The following is a 24,316-nucleotide window of genomic DNA, read 5'->3' as shown; positions in this document are numbered from 1 at the left end:
TTCTTTCCATTGTTCGCGCGGCTCAGAGTCGACGCGTCGGGGTTAAACTCAAAGGTACCGGCACAGTCACGTGGTATGACGGTAAATATTGTAACGAGATGTACGGGTATTTTTGACGGCCATCGATGAATTGCTTTTCCTGATTGACCTCGTTGCTTGTTCCAACAACCAAGGGTTCAAGGGTGGTTTTTTTTCACCATAGTGGCTATGCAGCCTCGATTTTACACGTTCGTCCCCATATTAGAGAGAGCTACGAAAGAGGCGGGAGCGAAATCTCTAAGGAATCAGGTACTAAGATTCAGTTACTATTTTGATATCGTTCACTCATTACTGCTTAACTTGAAAGCGACTCATAGCCCTAATTCTCGCCCCATAAAAATAAAGAAGAATCGGCAGCGGGACCAGTGCAAGAGACAAAAATCCCAGTAAGCTTCCCGCCCAATTAACCCCAAGCTTTTCGTACATATGTACCGCAAACAGCGGGAAAGCAGCGGCTGTAATACATCGCACAAACGTGTTGACTGCGATGGCAGAATTTGAAAGGATCATGTAAACATCAATAAGATAGTTGATTCCTTGCAAGAATATGATGATGATGCCCGCACCAATGGGGATTCCAGCAAGAGCTTGCGCTACCCAGGAAATCTCTGGACTGGATGTCCATGAGAACCAGAAGAGACCGATGGGTAGGCAGACAGCGCCAATGATCACTTCGGGAAGTCGGTCTTCGGGGGAAACACTTCCGCGTTCCTTTAATTTACGGGCGAAATGGGTTTTTGTGCCATAGGCGATGATGCCTAGACCAACTATGATTCCGATGGATAGACCCAATAGAGGTAATGAAGCGACTCCGGCGTTTTTCCAGCCGCGGTCCCGGAGAAAAGAGATAGGATACGCAAAGAAAAAGAGATAGAGCATGCCGTAGGTGACGGCGATATATATCGTCATGAATAGAAGGATTGGCTCCTTGATCAACATCTGTGGTGGGCGGGAGAAGTATTTTGTGAAGAGGTCTACCCATGTTGGCATATGTTCATCCAGCTCGGAGTGGAGTGCCCAGTTCCTTGTGCTTTTCCGGAGCTGAGCAGCACGGCGCTGCAGGATGACTGGGGCATAAGTCTCTCGAATCGTGGTGATTCCAATAATAGCGCAGACTCCAGAGAATATGAATGTCAGCCATGCGGTCCAGCGCCATCCAAGCTTCGATTCTACAATGAATGAACCCAGAATTGGACCTGCAACAGGCCCAACGAAAGTTGCTACGGCAAATACCGCTCCACCAACTCCGCGAGTGACGGGGTCCCAAATGTCAAAAATGATACCCGCAATGGTAGCACCCGTGGAGGCGCCGAATATCCCGATCAGGAACCGAAAAATCAAAATAGTCTCAGCATTGTGAGCTGTTGCTACGGGTATTTGGAAGATGGTGAATCCAACGAAGCCGATCCATAGAGGCGTCATTCGGCCGTACACTTCGGATAACGGGGCCCATATCAATGGTCCGAAAGCAAATCCCTGAATACAATCAACATCATTGCTAAATTGGAAGGGACCAATCCACTAAGGACTTACGAATAGAACAAGGCTCGTCCCCAGCGTCATGACCAACTCTGAAACATGATACTCCTCTGCAGTGTATCCGGTGGCTGGGGCAAAAACACTGCTGGAGAACATGGCAAGGAATGCAACACACGAAATGGCAATGGTGACATACCACTTCCTCGCGAGACTCCAGTTCATAGGGTTTCCTGGGTCGGAGGGCCCCTCCCATTGAACCAGATTCGGGTCTTTAGCCGTGCTGGTATCCGGCTGGTATCGCGCTTCCCTAAGCTGGGCGTCCGTCTCAATATCAGCGTTCGTTTGGTCCCCTTCCCAACTGTATCCTCTCGAAGTATTTTTTATTTCGATTCCATTATTCGGTCCAAATGTCTCTCGTTCGGTTATGGTGTCGTTTGATAACAGTGGCTGCAGGGAAGTTGCCATTGTGCGAACTGTGGATGGTGAGCCAACTATGTCTTCCTCTTCCATCTTCTGATGTAAGCGAGACCAAGTCTCGCTTGGACCTGGCCAAATGATATGAATCCAAATGTGGAGGTAGAAAAGAGAGAAGAAAATAAAAAGGTGAAACGAGAACAAGAGAACGAGAGAACGAGAGCACTTGGAAGAATGAACCTCATCCTGACTATATATATTATGCAACACATGGGATCACCCTCTTTCTTATCTCCGGCTGAGAAAACCTGCACCGTCCAGGATGATATCCCTGACAAACTAACACATATCCCAGAAGGCCCTTGATGCTTGAAGGGTTCATCCAATGCTCCCTGCAGTTTCGCTGAAGATCTCTTGAGCTACATATTCAATGCGTTCAGACAACTACAGCTAGCGAGTTTGTCAAGCTCTGCTTGGTCTAGATAAGTTATGTTGCTCTCCGTCCTTCGATAACTTGAAGACAAGGCAAAGTTTTTTTTAGTTGGTCTTAGAATCATGCCTTCTTCGAAACAAGCTCTGAAGTTATTTCATATCCAGGAGCCTCAAATTGCGTGGGAATGCAGATTCAGCCGAACTTCCTTGACGAACTAATGTATGAACCGTTGCAGGGGCTCCGTCACAGCCCATAATCCAGGGGGCGTGGAAATAAAGTTTCTCCCGCGCTAGAAATATGATGGAAATCAGGAGTGCTCGCAGTCGAAGTTCTGGAGTCTTGGTGCCTAACTTAACAGCCAAGCTTTAGGGCATCTCGCCTCCAAACCCAAATCAAGTGCTTAGGGGCTTGCCAGGACAAGGACTTTATTTCCACGCCCCTAATGCCCAGCCGTTTGATTGACCAATAGGGAAGTTTGGCAATCCAAACAATAACCTCGGTTGGACGGTTTTGCTGGACCGAGGTTGCTCTTAGATCTTTTCAAACCGTGGAGCACCTCGTTTTCCTCCGTTAGGTAGTTATCCGAATATCGACCACAAGTTACCGAATATCAAGGAATTTATTCAATTGATAATAATTCTACTTGAAAAGATAGTGGTATTTATGAGGAAAAGTATATGTAAATGAAATGAAGACAGCATCGTTTTAGCACTCTTGGCAATAATCATATAGCTTCCGCAGCAAAGTCTGATTCAAGGATTGGATAAAGGTTATCTAATTTTGATACAATCTAGGATCAAATCTGATCGTAAATCTATAATTAGCTCCAGAGCTTATCCATTTCAACTCCTTACGCGGGTAAAAATAGTAACTGTTGGCATCCCTAATACTCGCCGATGCCATCAAATGCTTGAAAGTTTTAACCTAGTGGCTGGTCCCGTGTTCCCTACGATAGTGGTGTGTTGATTTGGAGCAGGTTAAGTATCTTGAAGAGGCCAGCTGTCTCCCTTTTAAGTTGTTTTTGCAATCATGATGCATGCAATGCCCCTGGTAGGCTTGCTGCCTCTCATATTGCTATGATTAATTGGATTCTTTTGCAATCATTATGCAGATGCCTCTAGTAGGCATGCTGTCTCTCATATTGCACCACCCTCTTTACTGCGTCTTCCATCCTAGTTGAAGGTGTGTTTACCTCAAATATCAACGGAAGCCATCCATCGAACGCGATCGATCCTCTCTCTATTCAATATTATCATCCTATCAAATGCCGAGAGCCTACCCTGCCCTATGTCTATGAAGTTGGCCACAAATCCTTCGAAAAGAATCGACTAAGACTACCCACAAGTGGATGGCGAAGGAACAATTGTTTTCCGCGTTTTTAGGCTTAATAAGCAGGATATTGTAGAATGTTTTCAGGGAGGATAGGGGCAAGAAGATAGATGAACATGATGATGATAGTTGAAATTAGTTAGGGAATAAGAAATAATTTTAATGAAGGAATGGGAGTGGGAATATCGTTTTATGGGATAACAAGGCAAAATTTGTAAATAATATCCAGGCCAGCTACATGATGTTTGGGTCTTCGTGGCAAGGAGGGGTCCCTAATGCTTGCTGATGCTACTTGACAACACCTGTTTAAGCAGTGCTGCGCCCGCTGGATGGTTACAATGAACCTACCTTCCACCTCCATCAGTAACTAAGTTAACTAGAGTCAATATTCGGATAAACATACACTTTTCGTCTGCGCCGCCGTTGGTGGGCACATTCACGCCCAGTTTCCCAATGTGGTTTGCTGGTTGGTAAGCCATGATAGTTAAATATTGAGCTGCCATCTGATGCGCACAAAGTACGATGGGACCTTCTTGACAAAGCCTACGGCCGTGGTCTCATGGGACGGCAAGCACAGAGACTATTAGTTTAAAGAGTGCAGGTTATCAGTACGAACATAGTAATGGTGAATTTATAGCCACAGTGTATATTGCTGCAGAGATGCAGACATAGATTGTCTACCATGAAGATTTAGCTCTCCTTGGGAGGAGCCAGGGTACCAAAGAGGTCATATTCGCTCCAGTCCAATCTCGGCGCAACACCTTCTATCTTCCAAACTCCATCAATCTTCCTGTACCAATGCGTGGTAACGCCAATACCATGGCCCTTGTTTAGGACCTCAGTAAAGGTATTGTCTTTGTAGCGTTGATGGGCGACGCGAATCTGGTGCTGAACTTTGACTATGCCGTCGCTTTGACACTCCACTTTGGCGCCGCCTAAGAGGTGCTGTGTCTTCAAGGTTCTGTCACCCAGGAGTGGCCGGCTGGAAAGAATGGCGGCATACTCTTTGGGGCTCAAGTTCTCATGTAACTCGCCCTTGAGGCTGCGGAAGTCAAGACGGACAGAAGGGGCTAGGATCTTTTGAAGTCGCTCCCAGTCTTTGAGATCGTAGCTTTCAGACCACTCAAAGGCCGCGTTGCGAATCTCCAGGTAGTCTAATTGTCTCCAGTTGGTTAGCATGTGAACCAGCTTCTGAGGGAATACATAATATGGGACGAGTTCGTTGCACCTGCGAGGGAAATATCTGTCGCCATCTTCTCCGGAGGGATCGAACGTTTTGTCTGGAAATTGGAACGTATTGATTGCACTGCCTGGACGGGGTGATATGAAGGCGTTTTGGATTTACTATGGTTTAAGGCCGAAACGTTCGGAACCTGCGGACATACTTCTCTTGTTTTACCCCACTAGTTGTATGACGTCCCCGCTTGGGCAAGGTTGGCCGTAGTTGGCCGAACACGGACCAGTGACCGCGACATAGGCCATTGAGATGGCTCAGACATAAACATTGTCATTATCATTCTTACACTTGAAATGAGCCTGCGTGGAGTCGCTAACAATAGTAATGAACGGTTTTCCCCTGGTGAATCGACCAGCCCCAATCGCGACAGACCCACCACGCGGTGCGCTCACGAAGGATTATCTACCTTTAGTTAAAATATCTCTTCGTGAGATCTATAAATATTTCTCCTTTCAGTTCAAAAATAGAAGATTGCGATATTCTAAAGATGATACACTGATAGAAGGCAGACAAAGATCTGTTGGGGGTTTGGACTGGTTGGTCCCCTCTACTACCAGCATGGCGCTGGTGGTGATTGAGCTCTTTTGCCCCAGTGACTCTAAAATTATATATTCTTCTATGTTGATGATATTCTATGATATTGCGTCTTTCAATGAACTGATTCTGTTGAGTACAGTGAATTCAAGAAGTTTATACTTATAACAGATCGTGGTGAGCTTGTTACGTGCGCTCAAAAATGAGAAGTAAGTATAGTAAGTGAGTATACTTGTCTTCTCTAACGATATTTGTGTAATGATCAGGCACCAGCCGGGCAGTACAGCACAAACCACTTAGGCCAAAACTTCCTGCCAGCCGCGCCCAATACCTATACTTATAAGCGGGGGCCTACCGTTACAAATTGATTCTATATGGGAAAATATGCAGATTTGATTTTTGACTTTGAAGACTATATTTGAACCACTAGTTATTTTGATATGCACTAAATTTATACAAGAAATAGTGGCTCTTAACCAAGTGCAATTAACCAACCTATGCACTTATTAAATGATTAGACGGAGCGAAGCGAAGTCTCTCAGAATCATACGAAGCTCTGAGGGGGAAAACATTGCTTGATGTCAAAGTGGGATAATTCCCACTTTTTTTGGAACGGTGGAGATTTGACTTTAAGACTAGTCCACAATTGGCTCAGTACCTCAGATCCGATTCTTACCCCTGAATGATCTCGATATCCGATCTATTTATTGCTAATGGAATATAGAATGCTAGCTAGATAGCTAGCTACACATCCACCTCCATACCTACCAACAAATCTGCCTGCTCAATATCCAATCGATCACTATGAGAATAAACGTCACAATCTAGCTACCTGCCTATCTATCAATGCTAGCTTACTGGCTGACTACCGGCCTGCCTACCTGCCTACCTATCTGCTGACCTGGTTGAATGAATGATATCCACTGATGATATCTAGCAATGACATCTGTTAATTATATCTATCGATGATATATCAGCTATGATATCTATCTAGTGATGATATCTGTGATGATATCGTTTAATGGCAGCATAATGAATAATATGACTTTGCACTTTCGCTCCGTCTTGCCCCAGCGCAAGTTCCATGAAGCTCCTGTTATAGTGTTGTGCCTGAGCTTTCCGACCCTTTAGAGGAATTAAAGATACCTTCATCCCCTGGGATTTAGAGGTTCGTTTGCCCCCCCCCCCCCCCCCCCCCCCCCAAAGGGGGGTGCTAGGGGCAGGTTGCCCCGTAGTATAATAGACATCTATTGTTTCTTGCTGAATATAATTAAGATTGTAAGTTCTTCATTTCAAAATGTGAATTATCTATATTGATATCAATACTATAATCTGAATACAGCTCTCGCAATTTATATACTGTAACTGATTTACAAAAAGGTGTTGGAGATAATATCTCGTAAGTTCTCGTATAAACTGAGCACTGTCTCGCTCGTATATTCGAGCATTCCCTTCCTTATAAATACTGCCTGTTTATCATGTAATTATCGGAGTTATCATAGTCACTTCAATATTCTTTTGATATTCAGTATTTGGGTCAATATTCGGACACTCCGTCGTCCCGAGAAAAAGTTTTTGTAATAGCAACCCTATTGATAATTTTAAAAATCAAAATCTTTTATTTCCAACTATATTCACCTGCATCAATAAAGTACAAATATATAATATTTTATTACGGTAAATATTGAGATATCAATAGCCAGCCATTCTTGATTTTGTATGGCAAAGATTGGCGTTGAGTAGGAGTGGGTGCAAAGGGTGAAGTAGTGAACTGCGTTATCATCTAGCAAAACATTGACTATTAAATAGTGATCCTGTTAGAGATGTGTTTTTGCAGGCTGCACAGGTAGTGCTACTAGTGTATAATTTAGTATAAACGATTTCAATGAGTTCCTCAGCCAATAATACGTCCTTTGTATAGGGGATGTAGGTTGAAAACTTGGTGTAGATTATCTATAGTAGTCACAAGAATAGCATCATATATTTATTGAAGAATATCTGAAGCTAATAATTCTGTTATGAAATTCCTAGCAATATACTTGAGAGAGTTTGATAATAGTTAGTGGGACTGTGCTAAGTTCGTATTGTTTATACTGGCTTGATGAATATGATATTTGACATTCTTGACTAGCCTATGTCAATAGTATATGTCTGAATGTTGTCTCTGAACTATCTACCCTTTTAAAATAACCATCATGTGAATAATTGTGGTTTGTGTAAATAATTTCATATAGTTAACTACTTGAGCTATGAAGGGTCTACTGGCTGTGTTGGCTGTTAGAGGTTAGCTTATAGAAGAGAGAGGTGGACCACTTACAGCCCAAGTCCAGCATGTATGATACTCGAAAATGTCAACACCACATCCAACATAACCTGGATCATGATCCTGGTTTCAATTTGATCAGTATTTACTATTTTATTAGCTTTCATTATTTTTAGAAAAAACTATAACTTACTAATGATTTTCTAATACAATCATCATACACGTTACAATCCTCATTGGTTTCACACTAGATATAGTATAAGCTACTTAGATACATGCAAACGGTTGAGGGGGTTGAATTATATCATTACATACCCAGACCTCCGTCGAACAATATCTCCAAATATAGTTTCTATCTGGTGGAGGATTTTTTTCTGATCGATAGTGGGGGGCTACGCGGCCAACAGCCATGCTGATGAAAATAAGTAGCACAGTAGCAGTCAATTTCAGCATGCTGACATAGATGACTTCATCAAATATATAGCTGTTATATGAATGGGGAAGTAATTTGAAAGGAGATGGACATTGCAGAAAGGTTAAAAGCACTGAATAAAGGCGAATGGAAAAGCCTTCCCATTCTCTAATCCTTGGATATTCCTTATATATTCGTAGAAATTTTGACTTTACTTTGCCTCAGATGTTTTGCATTAAGGTTAATCGTATTATAGATATTAAGATAAGCTTTCTCTAACAACCATGGGAAAGCGATCTCACTAAACTACACAGATCTTAAAATCAGGAGCGGACTTGTCTATAAGATGAAGAATAAGTAAATAAGAATAAGCCTGTTTACCAACTGTAAGTGCTTTGTGAGTGTAACGGGCGTGCCATCGATTAACCAGATGTTACTGTTATTACAGATTAAACTGTTCGTACCATTTGTGCAATTTGTACGATCCGTTTCAACAGCACTATCAACAGACTTGACACTATCCTGATAACAGATTATGAATTGATTAAGGAAGGAAAGAGAGAAGAGATCAGAAGGAAAGGTTGTACAAAGGGAGTTCTTATAGAGAAGGAATTGGAACAGAAGAATATCAGAGGTCACACTGCAGTGGAGTGCGGAGTGGAAGAACATTAAGAGTTACACAGAGGAATCATTAGAGACTACACGAGCGCGGAGCGGGATCGTGAGGAGAGGGTGTTTTGTAGGTGCGCGAGAGCATGTGAGAGGGCGAGCGGGCGGTAGGGGTTGGTTGCGTAAGTTAACTACTAACGGGTGCTAACCCGTCACAGTGAGGTTCAATAAGTTGAATACTATTTTAGACAAAGTTAGCCTGATTTCTTTTAAATCGGGGAAATAAATCAGGGCTCGTGAATATGCTAGGCTGATTTACAAGTATTAGTATTTGCGAGGCCACTGGGGCAAAAGAGCTCGATCACCACCAGCGCCATGCTGGTAGTAGAGTCCCATGGACACGCAAGAACCATCTTGGTTAGCTGGGAATCAGGTCCTGCACTGTTCCATCACTGTTGTTGGTCAGCTGGAGAACCCAGGTCCTTCATTTCCGGTCTGAAGATTCAGAGTGACTGAGCAATTCTTTCCACCCACAAAAGGACTGTGCATTAGCAAGAAGCGCTATGTGTGGAATAATCTCTGATTTGAATCTGTGGAAGCATGTTGGCACACCCTTGTAGAATTTTTGCGCTAACACGGGCCTCATACCCTCACCGTGTCATACTGGAACGAAATCAATAGAAGACATATTGAATACTCTCTAGCCCTGCCAATAATATACCCTTCCTATCTCTATAGAACCCTTTCTTCATGGTAATACCAGTGGCAGAATGGGATTCAAACCCATAATCTCTGTACCTCAGCAGGAATGGGCCCCAGTCATTCAATGGTTACTCGCAAAGGCCTTCCACGGGCAGCATTTGCCATTGCGCTATCCACCCCGCCTCTGCCAAGACTGGCATTTAAGCCCCAGTGTTGATATTTCCTCTTGTGTGCAAAAGTTTGAAACAAAACTCCTCAAGAACTCTAAGAGATATAAGCGGACATATCAAAACTGGAGCTCAAATGGTTCCAACCTATATTGCTAGCGATTATGGGGCGTATTGTAACATATATTTCTATATTTGCGTGCAAGGAAAGACTTGTACTATATGTATTCAACAACGGATTGCTGGTATGAAATGAGTAAGATTCGATTTGATTATGAGATAAAATAGTAAAAAATAATTACTAGAGCTCTGATTACTCCAGCTACAGATTTTGCTACTAATTTATATCTGTAATAGATATTGAAGTAGGGAATACGAATGGTATATACGTAATAGCAAGAGAATAAGAAAGAGAGAGAGACGTAAAGCTACTTACTATCTAAGAATAAGTAACTATAAGTATCTCATAATTAAGACCTGATCGAGTTTGAAGGGCAAGGAAGGGGACGTATCCACTGCTGGCCCAAAGTATGCTGACAAGCGGGCTCTATTGGGCTGCATAGAGAGAGATTAAAGGGGGGGGGACATGCCCTGGCTAGGATGTCCGTTGTCCAAGGTGAAGAGAACAGAGTAAGATCGAGAAACACCTGTGCCCTTCCACCGATCTTGCCACATCATAAGGCCCCTCCGTGAGGCAAATGAAATACTAACTTTCCACAAAAAGGGGAAGTAAAAGAAATTAGGGTTCTCCGCCACAATATCCCAACCCTCGAACTCCCAAAGGTCCAATGACCAAAACCTCAATTATTTAATAAATGTTAATTTTGATGATGAATTCAGTGAATGGTTTTGCACTCTCTGAACTTAACCGGGCGCTAGATGGTTTGTAAACTACCGTTCACCTCAACCTCTGGTCAGACCCTCGTCAACGAGGGTCCGCCACAACGTTATCCGCCACCTCAACGTTACTGCCAACCTATAGCTGTGATATTTGATTAATTTACCAACGAGCAGAGTTAGGTTTGATAAATACTAGGGGCAGGCTGCCACTGTCACCCTTTCCGGGGGTGGGCAAACGAACCTCTAAATCCCAGGGATAAAGGCATCTTTAATTCCTCCAAAGGGTTGGAAAGCTCAGCCACAACACTCTATAGCGGAAGCTTCATGGAACATACAGCTGGTGCAAGATGGAGAGAAAGTGCGAAGTCATATTATTCATTATGTTGTTATTAAACAATATCATCACAGATATCATCATTAGACATGATTGCAGATCTGTAAATATCATTGCTAGATATCACTGCAGACATCATCAATAGATATCATTGAAAGATATCATTAGTAGATGTCATCGATAGATGTCATCGGTGGATATCATTCATTCAGGCAGATCAGTAGATAGATAGGCAAGTAGGCAGATAGATAGTCAGCTACTAAGCTAGCATTGAGAGGTAGATGGTGATGTTTATTCTCATCGAAATTGATTGGATATTGAATAGGCAAGATAGATAATTTAGGGATAAGAATAGAGGGGATTTTAAGCCAACTGTGAACTAGTGTTGAATTCAAGTCTCCACTGCATAAATATAAATTATCACACATTGACATCATTTCAGCCACAAAATGAAGCAACATTTCCCACCCCCCCTCAAAGCTGTTAGGCCACTGGGACAAAAGAGCTCGATCACCACCAGCGCCATTCTGGTGTAAAAGTAGAGCGGACGAACCAATCCAAAACCCCCAACAAAATATCTAGGTTGTGTAGGACTTCCAACACTATCTCAACGAGAACGCTCACTACAGCCAGTTACATAAGCATAAAGAAAGTGCATCGCATCTACTAAGATGGGATATTGGAGAACAACATGGATAAAGAATAATACTGAGGGATATTGCTAGATATATGTCTGGAGCTTCATATCATTGCTGGATAATTATATCATCAATAGATAATTATATCATCAATAGATATTCATACCATCGATAGATATCCACATCGTCGATAGGAGGACCAATCGACGAGCAATAAGAAAACCGGCGGTTTAATTTTGCAAACCTGCGAGAAATAGCGGTATGAACAAAATGGCTGACAACGGCACTTTTGGTGGTATCCATTGCTTGTCAGCGATGTGTCTGACAATAAATATTACACTATATCATGCTGGATATAGGATGCAATTGCGGGCTTGTATCGAGTGATGAGGGAGGTGAGTAGAATATATGGGCAGAGAGAGGGGTAGAGGGAAGAAGAGTCGGATTAAATTGACAAAAGGGAGTCAAAAAAGAAGGCAACCACAAAGAAAACAGGGTATCTATCCTCAATAACATCCCAGAACAAATATCCACCTACGCCAGAGTGATTAAAAGCAAAAAATGTAGGTCCTCCCAAGTTCTAAACCACGACATAAAGACGACTGACTCACGCACGGGGAAAACTTGTCGCCTGTCTTGAGTTGAAATACGCAAATCAGCCGCGCCAATTGACTTTCCAACGTACGAAGACAATATGGTTTTAAACTGGGTTAAAGGACAAAAGGGAAAAACAAAAAACTAGCTAAATATAAGATGCAAAAATGCGGGGCGCCAGGGAATATGATCGTCATAAGGATCGTTGATATGCATCGTGAGTTCATGAAAAGACCTGATTAATGTCACTTGTCTCACACGCCTTATTCAAGTCCCGAGACTCCTTGAGCCTGGCGATGGCTCTGTTTACTTCCTCCTTGGCAACAGCTTGCCATTTAGTTTTCGATTCTACATCTAGTGCGACGGTAGTACCGACTTTGTCGTAGAGAAATCGTGAGATCCGTCGATTTATATCTGTGTACTCATCTTTTGAAACACCGCGGCTTCGGTAATGAGGTTTTAGAGCTGCGCTCACCATTTTCTGTAGATCTGATTTTACGGAGAGCGAGAGGGAGGAACGTGTTGGAGATGATTCATCGGATAGCGAGCGCGATGGCGATGTCGATGAGCTGTAGCCGGCTCGCCGCGTTCGGTCCATTTGGCGGGGCAGTCGAGGTTGTTCTGCGGTCCCTGGTTCTTCTTGGTTAGGAGAGCACGAAGGTGAAAATTCGGGAGAGGAATAAGATGGATCAGATATCGCGGTGGGTGTGGCTGGTCTGTTGCTGTTGTTATACGGAGGTGGTGTGGAAAATGACGGCCGAGGTGAGGAGCGATTGGAGGAGAGAGACGACTGCGTCGGGGATGATGGTCTTGGGGAGTTCGAATCTCCTCGTGTCGACGAGAAAGCGGCTGATCTCAACGAGCCGTTCGTCAAACCGGGGGCAGAAGAGTCCTCAACCTCCTTGAGAAGGGATTGCAGAAAGCTTGGGCCCGTACTAGCATTGCTATCAGCGGGAACCCTTCCAGAAGAAGCAGAACCGTTAGCTGATCTTCCAGATCTGGAAGACTCACCCCCGTGATCAAGAAAGTCAGCAGCAAGAGCTTCCGGCCGTCTCGTTCGGGGGCGTTTCAATTTCCGCTCGGGCTGTGGCGGCTGTGGCTCAACTGGCGAAGCAGTCGGGGACTTGCGTTTTCGACGATTCGAGCAGGGATCGTCCTGTATTTCCCTTGCTCTTTCGAATGCGTTCCAGGCTCTTACTTCGTCCAGGGACTCGGGCTCTGGGGTCTCAATCCTTTGCCTAGGTCTAGAGGGCCAACCTCGTCCGATTTCGAGAAGCGCTGACGCAGTATCTCTAAATCGGTTAGCCGCCCCCTGGCGCTCAGCAATCTGAAAACGACGTTCCCAAGCACGAAATTCTCTGCGATTATTAGCTTCGCGTCTTTGTTGTTCAGCACTGCGGCTGTTCGCTTGTTCGTCGTCGAAAGGAAAGTCTAGATCTAGGTTGAGGTGATCCCAGACAGTTTGCCAAACACGGGCCCAATGAAATGCATGCATCTGATTCCGACTGCGCGTTCTCCTCTGATCACTGCGGGTGCGGCGGCCGGACCGATTCGGTAGACGTTGGCCTACCGCTGAAATAGGCCGTTGTGTTTCGCATTGGGAACAGTGCCATGGGCCGGAGGGGACGGAATCCAGTCCGACACAGTACGTATGGATGGCAACATCACAACCATCGCAGAGGAGAAGGACGTCTTCATTATCACTGTATCCGCAAATTGGACATGGTTGTGAATCGGACTCATCTCCGAGATCGTCCATTACCATCGAGGGGTCAATCTCCGCAACCTGCACACGGTCCTGGACACAATATGTCGAAACAACGGGACCTGTTTAAAATAATACAACACAACGTAGAAGGGTTAGAAATTTTAAGTCCCAGCTGAATAGTGAAAAGACAGTCCAAATTCACTTGTGTAACAAAGGTGAAGACCTCTTGACGAAATTCACCACTTACCTCCAACAGTATGCGTTAGCTCCACCATATTGAAGTTTTGCCGGCATATGGGGCAGCTATTCGCCCTCTCTACCCAAGGTTTTAGACAGTCGTCATGAAGATTATGGCCACAAGGAAGAAGATGGGCAATTTTCCCCGAATCAGGGTCCAAGTCTATCTGTGGGGATTTCACCACCACCTCTAGCACCGGAGCTTCGTCAGTATTGACAGGTCTTGGCGGGAGGGCGTCGACGACGGAACGAAGAGAAGGAGGCTCGCTGGCGCCATCGCCAAGGTCTCCTAGACACACTATGCAAGTGTCTGGCATTATTGAGAGAATAGAAGAGCGTATGTATAGATAGGAGGTTTTGTGGCGGCATGAAGAGCTGAATTTCCGTGATATTCAAGTACTGGAGATGGGATGAAGTTGGTAAAGAACTGGAAGCTGTGGGGGAACGAGTTGCCTTTTCAACCTGGGCTAAGCAGCCAGCTAGGCCTATTGGGGTACTAGCGCAGCAACGTGATATGCGCCACGAACCGGTGAGGATGCACCCACCACTTCCCTGCTGGTACATGTACCTTTTGTAAGCTAGGCACGATTGGGGGTCACAGAGGGATGTGTCTCCTCATTATGTACGCAGTAGTTATCGGGGCATTTTAACTATCCTAGCCAGGTTATACTTTTAGTCGAACAGTAGCTGAGCTGGTTCTGCGCGTGCGTTATTACTCGTGAGCAGTTTAGCCACGTCACTAGATCCTTCTATTACCTTCAAGGAATCATGTTTCAGCGCCTGCCAATACCACCATCCCAGGTTGATTCCTTGGCTGAGGGTTTGCGCATGATTTCTTCACCGCCCACCTCCCCAAAAAAATATCCTAATTTAGTATTGTTGGCTTTTGATCATGCTAGCCATACTAGCTAAGACGTGCATTGATTTCTACGCGAGTGGTGTCGATGCCAACCACCGGAGTTAGGAGGTCACCAAAGAAAGATCTACTCTCAAAAGAACACTTATCCTTAGGGCCGTTCTCGATATATGTGACTTTCCTCTGGCAAATTGGGAAAGATAATCAGGCTGACTTAATTTTGGCCGGAAATCCTGATTCGGCAATTGGTATAGAGGAAGAGTTTGCCCGTATTTTGCCCTTACGGGTTGCGGAAGCAGATTGTCTCTGCGGATGAGGGGAACTGCTCTTTTCCATCGTTCCCATGGCAGACTAAGAAAAATAGAGCTTTTTCAATATTTTTCAGTGCATTGGCCACCTTCCTCATGATTGCGTTAGGGGCAGTACAAGGTAATCGTGCTAGCCAGAGCTTGTCAAGCCTTGTGTGGTAAAGCGGAAGTCTCAAATTGGCCGTGCTCGGTGGGTGGTATATATAGAAATTGGAAGTATAGGTATCATCACTATGGGTAGGTCTGTCAGAGTCATGAATATTGGTGCCCGAACAACGCCTGCCATGTGTGTTTCGACCATGAGAAAGGGTGGCCGATCAGCGAATTAGGACCTGGTTGGGAAGAAGAAATGCAAAATTTCGATTTGTCTTTTCTCTCTCTACTCGGCCTCGGGAGACTTCGATCGGTTAGCCGTGAAAAACCCATCAATCGAGTGTCTCACGCTGCGGAACGAATGTTTCCTTTACCCGTATATGAATCTCTTGTTTCGCAGGATGTACGCGCAGCGAAATCGAATAGAAAAGATAGAAACTGGTGAAATTCTCATCGAGATTCTTTTTTCATTTGCATAATTGCAACCTCCCAAATTCCCGTCATTTCATCCGAGAAAAAAAAAAAAGGAACATTAAAAGGAAACACTAAAAGGCCACAGATGAAAAATAGAAACACAACTCAATAACTCCCATCCTCCGGTCATCTTTAAACTTCCGCAATTTCCCGGAGACGACGTATGGTCGATCGGATGGTGGCTGCGGCAGGAGTCCTAATACCACAGCGTCAAAACCAAAAAGCGCTTTTTGTCAGCCTGATATCTATTCGACAAAACCTCTTGGATGAAGGGAATGACAATAGAGCCCCAGTAATGGAGCGCAATCGACGGAATGTAAACATACGAGACAGTCCATGCACCACCAGCAACGACTTTTGAGCATGACCGGCACTCCCATATACCAACGGCCTTGCGTTTTACGCTATTCTTGCCGCAGAAAGTGCAGATGTATCGGGCGTGCTGGGAGACTTCCATCTTCTTCACTTGCTTTCGGAGCGAGGCACCGTATCTGTTGTTCAACGACAAATATTGTTGCGTCAGTTACAGCACTTTTCCGTCTTAATCTCTCGCCTTTGTATGTTTCCAGAGCTTCTGCCGTAATTATTCCCCTGAAATACATATGTATATCGCTTCCTACATGAAAGCGACCCCACCACAGGAAAAAGTCGGGAGATCGCAGTATTTGACCGTGGGATTGAATCGTACCTGGTACCATATTTACCGGTGACACCGACCTCTATAAAAACATTAAATTAGCCTAGGTTTTAAATCGAGAAAAAAAGACAGTTTAAAAAGCATGATTAGCAAACGTACTCTTGGTGCGCTTCGTCATCTTGTCGCGCTGGATGTGTATATGCGGGCAAGGAGAGGAGGAAGTATGAGGCTGCAAGAAATCAGACTGTTGCGTGATGAGCGTCGTTGAAGGTTGTGGGCTCGCTTAGGTCAAAATTCGAGACTTGGCGCGATAGATAAAGGTCACGTGCATAAATATCACATGATATATATCCGCTCCCTAATGAAGAGATAAAAAACATTACAATGACAATCATAACTATAATAATCAGGAGAATTTTCCTTTCATAATCACGGAAAAATCCCAAATCCACGAGCCTTTCTCGAGGAATTTCTTGCTTTCTTATACCACGGGATCGGCTTGCAACATCTTCAGCCATATTATTATTTTAGCTCCCTCGCCTTGCCACACACTGGAAGCAGACTAGAAATATATATGGTAAACTTGTTAAATACTAGTACATAGTTACCAGTTGGCAAGGTCCTTAACCAGTTGGGGTAGATTTAGAGGCTTGCAGCATAAAACTTGGCTGCCAAGTTAGGTATCAAGGCCCCATAACTTCCACTGTGGTATTGAATATTTCCAGTGTCCGTGTATTTTTCCGAGAAATATTTCCCAGTGCTATTCAGTTCTACTCTTGATGATTGGCCCAAATTTGCCCCCCAAAAATAAATAAATAGTATCGAATGACAAGGAGCTTTTGGTCTTGGATGGTTATGGCAACAAGAGTTCTCGCTGCAGAAAATCATGACATCCCCAAGGCATTTCGACATTGTTCTTCTGGGCGCAACGGGATATACGGGGAAGCTTTGCGCTGAGCATATTGTGCAGAATCTTCCCACAAACTTGACATGGGCAATTGCTGGACGGTGTGTGGAGAAACTCAGCGTGCTTGGGGAGCAATTGCGAAAACTTGATCCCGAGCGCAAAGAACCGGGTATGTCGTCTTCAGGCTTTTTCTCTTCCCCATTGTACCTTTACCCCTGCGGGCGGTTTCTTTATATATAATTGATTGCTGATTTAATTCTCCGGGGTACTGGCAGAGATCGTGGATTTGCAACTACGGCCTGTAGAGCTAGATTCACTTGCTAAACGGACTAAAGTGATTCTCAACTGTGTCGGGCCGTACCATCTGTACTCGACGCCAGTTGTGGAAGCTTGTGCCAACAATGGTACTCATTATCTTGATGTGTAAGGATTGCTAAAGTTTCTACTTACTTGTTCAAAATACTTACCGGAGATTCTGATCCATAGGACCGGCGAGATGCCGTGGGTTAAAGAGATGATCGGGAAATACCACGAGAAGGCTAAGGAGACAGGTGCAATAGTGAGTGATAAGCAGGCATATATATAAATCATGGGGTAAGTGTGATTTTTATTACTGACTTACTACCTGTTCATCAGATAATATCAGCAGACGGATTGGAATGCGCCCCCACAGATCTACTAACCTGGGCGCTGGTCAAATATGTCAGTGACAAATTCTCTGTCCACACCAAGGAAGTCATTAGTTCTATTTATAAGCTGAAGTAAGCAATTACCACCATGCTACTCCTTTCCCACTTGTATAGGGAAAATATTATGAGAATTGTAGCCCTCCTAACAAATTTCGGTCCTTATAGAACCGCAGGCGTGAGTGGCGGAACCTTCTCAACCGTCATAGGACTGGTTGACAAAGTGCCCCTGAAGGAATTATACAAGGCACAGAACCCTTATTACCTATCCGCCAGCCAACACAAAAGAAAATATTCGTCCCCTTTTCTTCAACGAGTACTTGGTGTCCGCGTCGTGCCTGAGCTAGGCACGATGACCAGCTACATCACCGGCCATTGCGACGTCGCCGTCGTTCACCGTAGCAGCTCCCTAATGCCCGAGCTGTACGGACCGCACTTCCACTTCGAATCTTTTGTGGCCGTTCGCAATGCCCTGGTCGGAATCATCTTGCACATTTCAACCATATTTGGAGTGCTGGCGCTCACATTACCACCTGTGCGTTGGCTGGTGAGGAAACTCATCTACGCACCAGGCGAAGGGCCGGAAAAGCGGAGAACTACAGGGAACAGAATTGAGTATCGAGCGATCGCAACGGCCGAAGAGAGGTCTGCTGAAGGGAAACCTATCAAAGTACTTGGGACGTACAAGGCAAATTGCGATGCTTATGGAATGACGGGAGTGTTGCTTGCGGAGTCGGCTATGGTTTTGTTGACGAGTGAGAGGATGTCACAGGAAATTAAAGGTGGGTATCTGACACCTGCGATGCTAGGGCAGGAGTATATTGATCGCTTGGATAAGGTTGGAATTACGATTCAGATGAATGTTTTGGAGGCGTAAAAGTGGGTTGCTTATTTGTATGACATTTTCGTTTATCTACTTTACGATAGATGCATATATATATGCTGTTAATTGATTAATGTGATGCCCGGAAATCATAGCACATTTGTATGATCTTAAATCAGTGTCAACTGTCTGGGAACAGTTGTATCGTCCTTAGTTTCTTTGGGCAATGTACATGTACACCCGGTATCAGATGGAGCTTATGCAAGGGATCGTGCAGGAACGCGAAACCTCGTGGCGAAGACCAAACACCTAAGATTCGAACCCATGCCATGGCCGCCCCAAAAGCTCATTCAAAATATTGCAGAGACCCATTTCTATCAAAAAATATCTCATATCGTGGTCCCTTTGGTCCCGTCGTTCGCCAGCCTGGCCTCTCCGTATCTGTCGAAAACCTGCCCAAAACCAATTATTGCCAGGCTGTTAATTTTGCACATCAGTATCAACCCAAGCAATCTTCCTGTGCGGCAAATCTGCCATCTGATTTCACGATTCTCCATTTTTGTCCCTACAATAATTCTTCGCCCTTTTCCTCAAGAGTCAATGTCAACGGCACTGAGTCTGCCGACAGAACCTGCCATATTTGCGGGATGCCAGTCAAACCCGCTATTGCGCACGTTTGAGGAATGGGTCGACAACGTTAGATTGTGTGCTTGAATCATCTGCCCTCGTCCGATATAGGGAGAGTGAAAGCGATTCCATATGGCTCACCGAAAATCACCTATCAACATAAACCGTAGCTGGGGAATGTGTATAAAAATATAAAACCATTCATTCATTCCAACCCCATGTTCCAAGGAAAGAAAGGAAGAAAGGGAAGAAGGGTTTTCAAGAAATTCGGTCACCATTTCACCCTCCTGCTCACATAGTCTTCGATTTACATCACACCATACACTAAGGCTTACCCTAGCAAATCTGCGCTAAAAATAAGCCGTTCGCAAACACTCGCTCTGATATATATTTAGGAAGTATCCTTGGGTGGGCAGAAATAATGGGCGTAACACTGCGCGTTTAATGACTGGAAATAAAAAAAGGTAAATTGGAACAGAAAGGGGCGGAGGCGCAACTGGGGAATATAGGGGTGTAATTGAGGGGTCCAAGCTGCTCATTTTATCAGATGATGGGAGTAGAGACGAGCTGAAGGAGAGAAATTAGGGAGAAACAAGGGGCTGGATGGGGAACAAGGCGAAAAGTTGAAGATTGAACGGATACGCTGCCGGAGAAAGTCGAAGCAGATTGATTCTAATATATAACAGTATCCTCCTTATCTTCAAGTATGACTTCTCCAGAATCATCTTCAGTTGACTTCTGATGGTGGCTAGCACCAGCTGTGGATGGGTGGTCATTGTGAGTTTTAGAAGGAGATGTGGAGGTTTCGTTAGTAGCATCAGAAACAGTGGGAAGATCAGATGTAGCCGGGGCAGTGGAGGGAAGGGGAGGTTTGAGGGATTCAGTTTCAGTAGTCGTGGTTGGCTCAGCCTTATGCTCATGTTGAGGAGGGTTGTGATTACTATTAGTGTCAGCACCCACCGTATCGAACTTTTGTACTGTGTCCTGAGAATCAGAAATTGCGTAAGTCCCTGGAAGGGCGGCTGAGCTTATTTCATCTGCAGCGGTTGCCTGATCATCATCTCGTTCTGGGACAGGACGGGATGGCGATGGTGGATTTTTAGCTTCAAAATCCTCAACCTCCCTTGCAATGGCCACTTTGCAATCTTCGATTTGCTTCTTAATTCTATTTTCCTCCTCGGGTCGAAGTTCCCACGGCTTATAGTACTAATTGTTAAGTGTCAGCAGAATTTAGGTACACCATGGGTCTGTTTAGATAGCTTTGTATACGTACGAGGACCGGTTCGGCTGTTGTTTTGAGGAAATGGGCCATAGCTAGCTGGTTCGAGTGTCGAAGACGCATCTAAAGAGACCAAAAAAAAAATTAATCTATGTGATAATTTAACTCCAACGACTGCCGGGTCAGCTGGAGCTACCAACATACCGATTGCGCATCATAAATTCTCTGTTGCTTCCTCCGCATTGCCAAGAGATCTTCTTGCTTCCTCCGTGTCAGTTCATTGTATTCTTCCTCTTGCGTGCGGAGCTTTGCCTGCTGTTTCTTCTCGATATCGGCGCGACGTTTCTGTGCTGCTGTAGGTGAGCTCTGTGAGAGTGTACCCAGCAGCGCGCCAAACAATCTTTGACCACGCTTGCGCTCCTCTGCTGCACCATTTTTCCGTCGGGATTCCCTCTGGTCTGTGGCATTGTTGATGGTCTTAGATGTCGTGGCTGCGAGGGAGGACGGTTTGTTCTCCCCGGATTCAGGTTGGTTGTTATTTTCGCTCAACCGGCGACGCTTGTTCTTATTATCATCAGCCGGGGACTGGCGGCGCTTTAGACTGCTATCCGGACTTTCTTCCTGTTCGGGAAGTGCGACGGCCGATGCGATGGTTCTGGGACAAAAATTACCATGTTAGCTCCCTGGGCCGTGTCGCTGGAGAGAGTTACTTACCCGTCCGCCATCATTAAGCTGTTCGGTATAACTAGCGGAATGTCGGATGGATCTCAAATAAAATAGACAGGTTCACTAAGAAAAAAGGACCAAAAGCAATGAAGATTTTGTCTAAACGTGGGCTAAGTTATTGATATGCGGATATACCTCACAATGGAGGCCTGGATGGAAACTTTGGGAACCAGAGCTAATCGAGTATAGCGTAATATACCCTTAAGATTACAAATCTCCTCAAGCATCTCGCAAGCTCTTGAGGTTCTTTGAGTATCTCAACATATTTATTCAAGAACAAACCCGGATGATTTGTTCTGTTTAATTGTATCTGAAACACAACCCTATCAAATATCTGCTGCAGTCTAACCAGCGAATAGTGTCAAATTGTGTGTTCTGCTGGCTATGAGCAATTTCCATCAAACTACGTCGATTCAGAACAAAACCGAGAAGAAACCCACACTCCTCCCAAATCCTGTGAAAGCACGAGAAGCAGCTGTTTCTTGTAATTAGCAATAGAAGCCATTCATAATTTGGCACGCCCGCCCCCTCGACGAGAAGCCCAGAACGTCCCACATCCTAAACAACCACCGCCACAACCATGTCCCGTCACCACCCCGATCTCGTAATGTGCCGCAAGCAGACCGGTATCGCCATCGGCCGCCTCTGCGACAAATGTGACGGCAAATGCCCCGTCTGCGACTCCTACGTGCGACCTACCACTCTCGTACGTATTTGCGACGAGTGCTCGTTCGGAAACTATCAAAATAAGTGCATCGTGTGTGGTGGCGAAGGCATCAGTGACGCATTTTATTGCTTCGAGTGTACTCGCTTGGAGAAGGATCGTGATGGGTGCCCAAAGATTATCAATTTGGGTAGCTCTAGGACGGATTTGTTCTTCCAACGGAAACAGCATCGTGCGGGGGTATCTTGATGCGACATCTCTTTGTCATGTGTGCTCGGTTTTGACAGGAAATGATGAAACTGATTATTTCTTGTGGGGAACGGATAGAGTGGTGATGAGGCGCGTGAGAGGCGCAGTAAGGATGGGCATGAAGGGAAAAAAAGGTGCATAATTAATGCAGTGACTACGCGTTTTGTTTATGGGTTATGAGTCGCCACGAAATATAGAGCTTGCGATGGCGTTCAGGGTATGGGATTTACAACTACCAAAATGGTCTTGGATTTATAGAGAATGCGCAAATGGGTACGATATATAAGGGATTCCGGAAATCAATGAAGAGCGGAGACATTTTGACCTTAGCAATGCCCCAGTGATTCTTGAAATTGGAACCATACCTTGGACCGGTGATCAGGCCAGCCTAGACCAGTCCTGGAAAACGGCAAAACACCACAGCTCACCGTCCGGGCCTCTTTGGCCTCGCAAATGCCTTTCGCGCTTCATCCTTTCGTGGATTCACTAGTTCAGCAAGACTTCCAGGCGTGATGTCTGTGGGCTCCGATGCCTCAATCTACTCCGCAAAACCTTAGAGTTAGCTACTTGCACATCAAAGGAATACTTTTCTTTCATACGGAGTATAAAGCGTCTTAGATACCTTGTGCGCAACTTCTAGGCCCTGCAAACCGGCAAGTTTCACCACGTCATTCCGCGAGCTGGCATGTAACAGGCGCTCTTTGATTACAGAGCTAGATGGGCATGTGTATATGAAGATCACAGCTTTGGGGTCCGGATAGTGGTAAAACGTGTACTGGGCTTTCGAATCTGAGATCAAGCTTGCAAGAGAATCAGGTTCGACATCCAACTCGGTGGAAATTAGAGTGAGAGTCTCGGTTGCCACGTCAATAGTCTAGATATGATAGCACAAGGCACACATTAGATTAGCGTATGACAAGCAATTTCCAACTCATCATATCTCGACTCCAAGAAGTGGTAAAACCCCTCACGGGCGCAAAGAGCACACACAAACTCACCAGCCGAATAACTGAGCCATTAGCCCGCTCCCGCTGCAAGGCCTCTTTCACCCCATCTCCAATTCCAATGTGCAGTTCACTCTCCCCTTCCCCATTCCCACGTCCAATGGTTCCTCCAATCCCCACATCCCTCCTTCTGGCCATACTCCTCGCCTGCTCCTCCTGCCTCCTAACCTCATTTAACTCCCTCTCCTCCTTCCCCATCAAATCATCCCTCCTACTCTCCGCTTCGCCATCTTCCGCAGCACCTCCGGTTGCCGCATTTCTATCCGCATCCCTCTCCTTCCAAACCGTAGCATCCAGAACCTCCTCCGCATCCGCCGCAAAGATGGTGCTATCGAATTTCTCGCTGCCAAGCTCGCGGACGAGAGTTGCGCGCGTGCTAGCAAATAGAGTCTTTGCACGCACGGGAGATGTCGATGGGATATACGTCACGGCTATGAGGGTGTTGGAGACGATGGTGCGGCGGAGGATGAGGTAGATTGGGGTTTTGGGTTGGATGTGCGGGGCAAGGAGGGGTAGGGAGTTGAAAAATTTGGTGTCATCATCAGTAGTTGGGGGAGGGAAAGCGATAGGGTCCAGAGGGACAAGACTCTCGGAGGATATTGTTACGGGGAGACAGAAGTGGGAGGGGGTTGCGATGAAGGCATCAAAGGCTTTATGTAGCTCAGGGGAGACTGCGGGGATGAGGGGATAGTTATTGGCCCATCAGCATTTGGGTTTTTTTCCTTTTGGAGAGCGGGAATAATGAAATGTAGAGGGGAGGATATATACCTGATATTCCGGACTGCATGTTTGTAACCGCTTATAATCTCGGAAGGCTGTCTTGTAATTTGTGTTCGATGTAGTTTTGTTGTACCGGAAGGGATGAAACGAGCTGGTCAACTAAATATTTAAACCCAGCCTCAGCGCCCCCAACTACCTAGTAAATAAATGTATCTATCTCTGTGCCACGGAACTCGACTTCAATCCTATAACCATCCCGAATTTATGTACTGGCATGGTTATTTATTGTTTTGTTATTTCGAGATATTTAACAATTATAGATTTCTCTACTGAGATGGCTGGATATGTTCTTCG

The 24,316-nt window shown here is 45.1% G+C and overlaps 9 protein-coding genes across 9 annotated transcripts; 2 read left to right on the top strand and 7 right to left on the bottom strand.

The window, feature by feature from the left end:
- Window positions 1–327: 327 nt before the first annotated feature.
- On the bottom strand, window positions 328–1,983 carry HCBG_07440 (citrinin biosynthesis transporter CtnC; the record flags this gene model as incomplete). Its single annotated transcript, XM_045434489.1, has 2 exons — window positions 328–1,515; window positions 1,573–1,983. 2 exons carry the CDS (start codon window positions 1,981–1,983, stop codon window positions 328–330), a joined length of 1,599 nt encoding a protein of 532 aa, XP_045284696.1.
- A 2,401-nt stretch (window positions 1,984–4,384) lies between these two features.
- HCBG_07439 (scytalone dehydratase) lies at window positions 4,385–4,947 on the bottom strand (the record flags this gene model as incomplete). Its single annotated transcript, XM_045434488.1, has 2 exons — window positions 4,385–4,848; window positions 4,923–4,947. The coding sequence occupies 2 exons, from the start codon at window positions 4,945–4,947 to the stop codon at window positions 4,385–4,387; spliced, it is 489 nt and encodes a 162-aa protein (XP_045284695.1).
- Window positions 4,948–7,244: 2,297 nt separating this feature from the next.
- Window positions 7,245–8,212, bottom strand: HCBG_07438 (uncharacterized protein; the record flags this gene model as incomplete). Its single annotated transcript, XM_045434487.1, has 4 exons — window positions 7,245–7,418; window positions 7,783–7,851; window positions 7,922–7,975; window positions 8,044–8,212. The coding sequence occupies 4 exons, from the start codon at window positions 8,137–8,139 to the stop codon at window positions 7,245–7,247; spliced, it is 393 nt and encodes a 130-aa protein (XP_045284694.1).
- Window positions 8,213–11,854: 3,642 nt separating this feature from the next.
- Window positions 11,855–14,286, bottom strand: HCBG_07437 (PHD and RING finger domain-containing protein c; the record flags this gene model as incomplete). Its single annotated transcript, XM_045434486.1, has 2 exons — window positions 11,855–13,851; window positions 13,980–14,286. The coding sequence occupies 2 exons, from the start codon at window positions 14,284–14,286 to the stop codon at window positions 12,248–12,250; spliced, it is 1,911 nt and encodes a 636-aa protein (XP_045284693.1).
- Window positions 14,287–15,467: 1,181 nt separating this feature from the next.
- HCBG_07436 (60S ribosomal protein L37A) lies at window positions 15,468–16,593 on the bottom strand (the record flags this gene model as incomplete). Its single annotated transcript, XM_045434485.1, has 4 exons — window positions 15,468–15,896; window positions 16,027–16,191; window positions 16,389–16,419; window positions 16,497–16,593. 4 exons carry the CDS (start codon window positions 16,513–16,515, stop codon window positions 15,833–15,835), a joined length of 279 nt encoding a protein of 92 aa, XP_045284692.1.
- Window positions 16,594–17,196: 603 nt separating this feature from the next.
- On the top strand, window positions 17,197–18,899 carry HCBG_07435 (uncharacterized protein; the record flags this gene model as incomplete). Its single annotated transcript, XM_045434484.1, has 5 exons — window positions 17,197–17,413; window positions 17,520–17,667; window positions 17,731–17,803; window positions 17,881–18,005; window positions 18,099–18,899. The coding sequence occupies 5 exons, from the start codon at window positions 17,224–17,226 to the stop codon at window positions 18,805–18,807; spliced, it is 1,245 nt and encodes a 414-aa protein (XP_045284691.1).
- Window positions 18,900–19,773: 874 nt separating this feature from the next.
- Window positions 19,774–21,358, bottom strand: HCBG_07434 (pinin/SDK/memA domain-containing protein; the record flags this gene model as incomplete). The annotated part of the gene is made up of 4 exons (XM_045434483.1): window positions 19,774–20,586; window positions 20,654–20,722; window positions 20,804–21,254; window positions 21,314–21,358. The coding sequence occupies 4 exons, from the start codon at window positions 21,322–21,324 to the stop codon at window positions 20,053–20,055; spliced, it is 1,065 nt and encodes a 354-aa protein (XP_045284690.1).
- A 500-nt stretch (window positions 21,359–21,858) lies between these two features.
- Window positions 21,859–22,323, top strand: HCBG_07433 (pre-mRNA-splicing factor; the record flags this gene model as incomplete). Its single annotated transcript, XM_045434482.1, has 1 exon — window positions 21,859–22,323. The coding sequence occupies one exon, from the start codon at window positions 21,906–21,908 to the stop codon at window positions 22,236–22,238; it is 333 nt and encodes a 110-aa protein (XP_045284689.1).
- Window positions 22,324–22,662: 339 nt separating this feature from the next.
- Window positions 22,663–24,029, bottom strand: HCBG_07432 (uncharacterized protein; the record flags this gene model as incomplete). Its single annotated transcript, XM_045434481.1, has 4 exons — window positions 22,663–22,776; window positions 22,861–23,112; window positions 23,237–23,913; window positions 24,011–24,029. The coding sequence occupies 4 exons, from the start codon at window positions 24,027–24,029 to the stop codon at window positions 22,663–22,665; spliced, it is 1,062 nt and encodes a 353-aa protein (XP_045284688.1).
- Between the last annotated feature and the right edge of the window lie 287 nt (window positions 24,030–24,316).

This window comes from Histoplasma capsulatum (assembly GCF_000150115.1).
Source record: "Histoplasma capsulatum G186AR genomic scaffold supercont2.12, whole genome shotgun sequence".
In the NCBI taxonomy this organism is placed as follows: Eukaryota; Fungi; Ascomycota; class Eurotiomycetes; order Onygenales; family Ajellomycetaceae; genus Histoplasma; species Histoplasma capsulatum.
The sequence above is the reverse complement of the archived record's forward strand: the minus strand, read 5'-3'. Positions and strand labels throughout refer to the sequence as shown.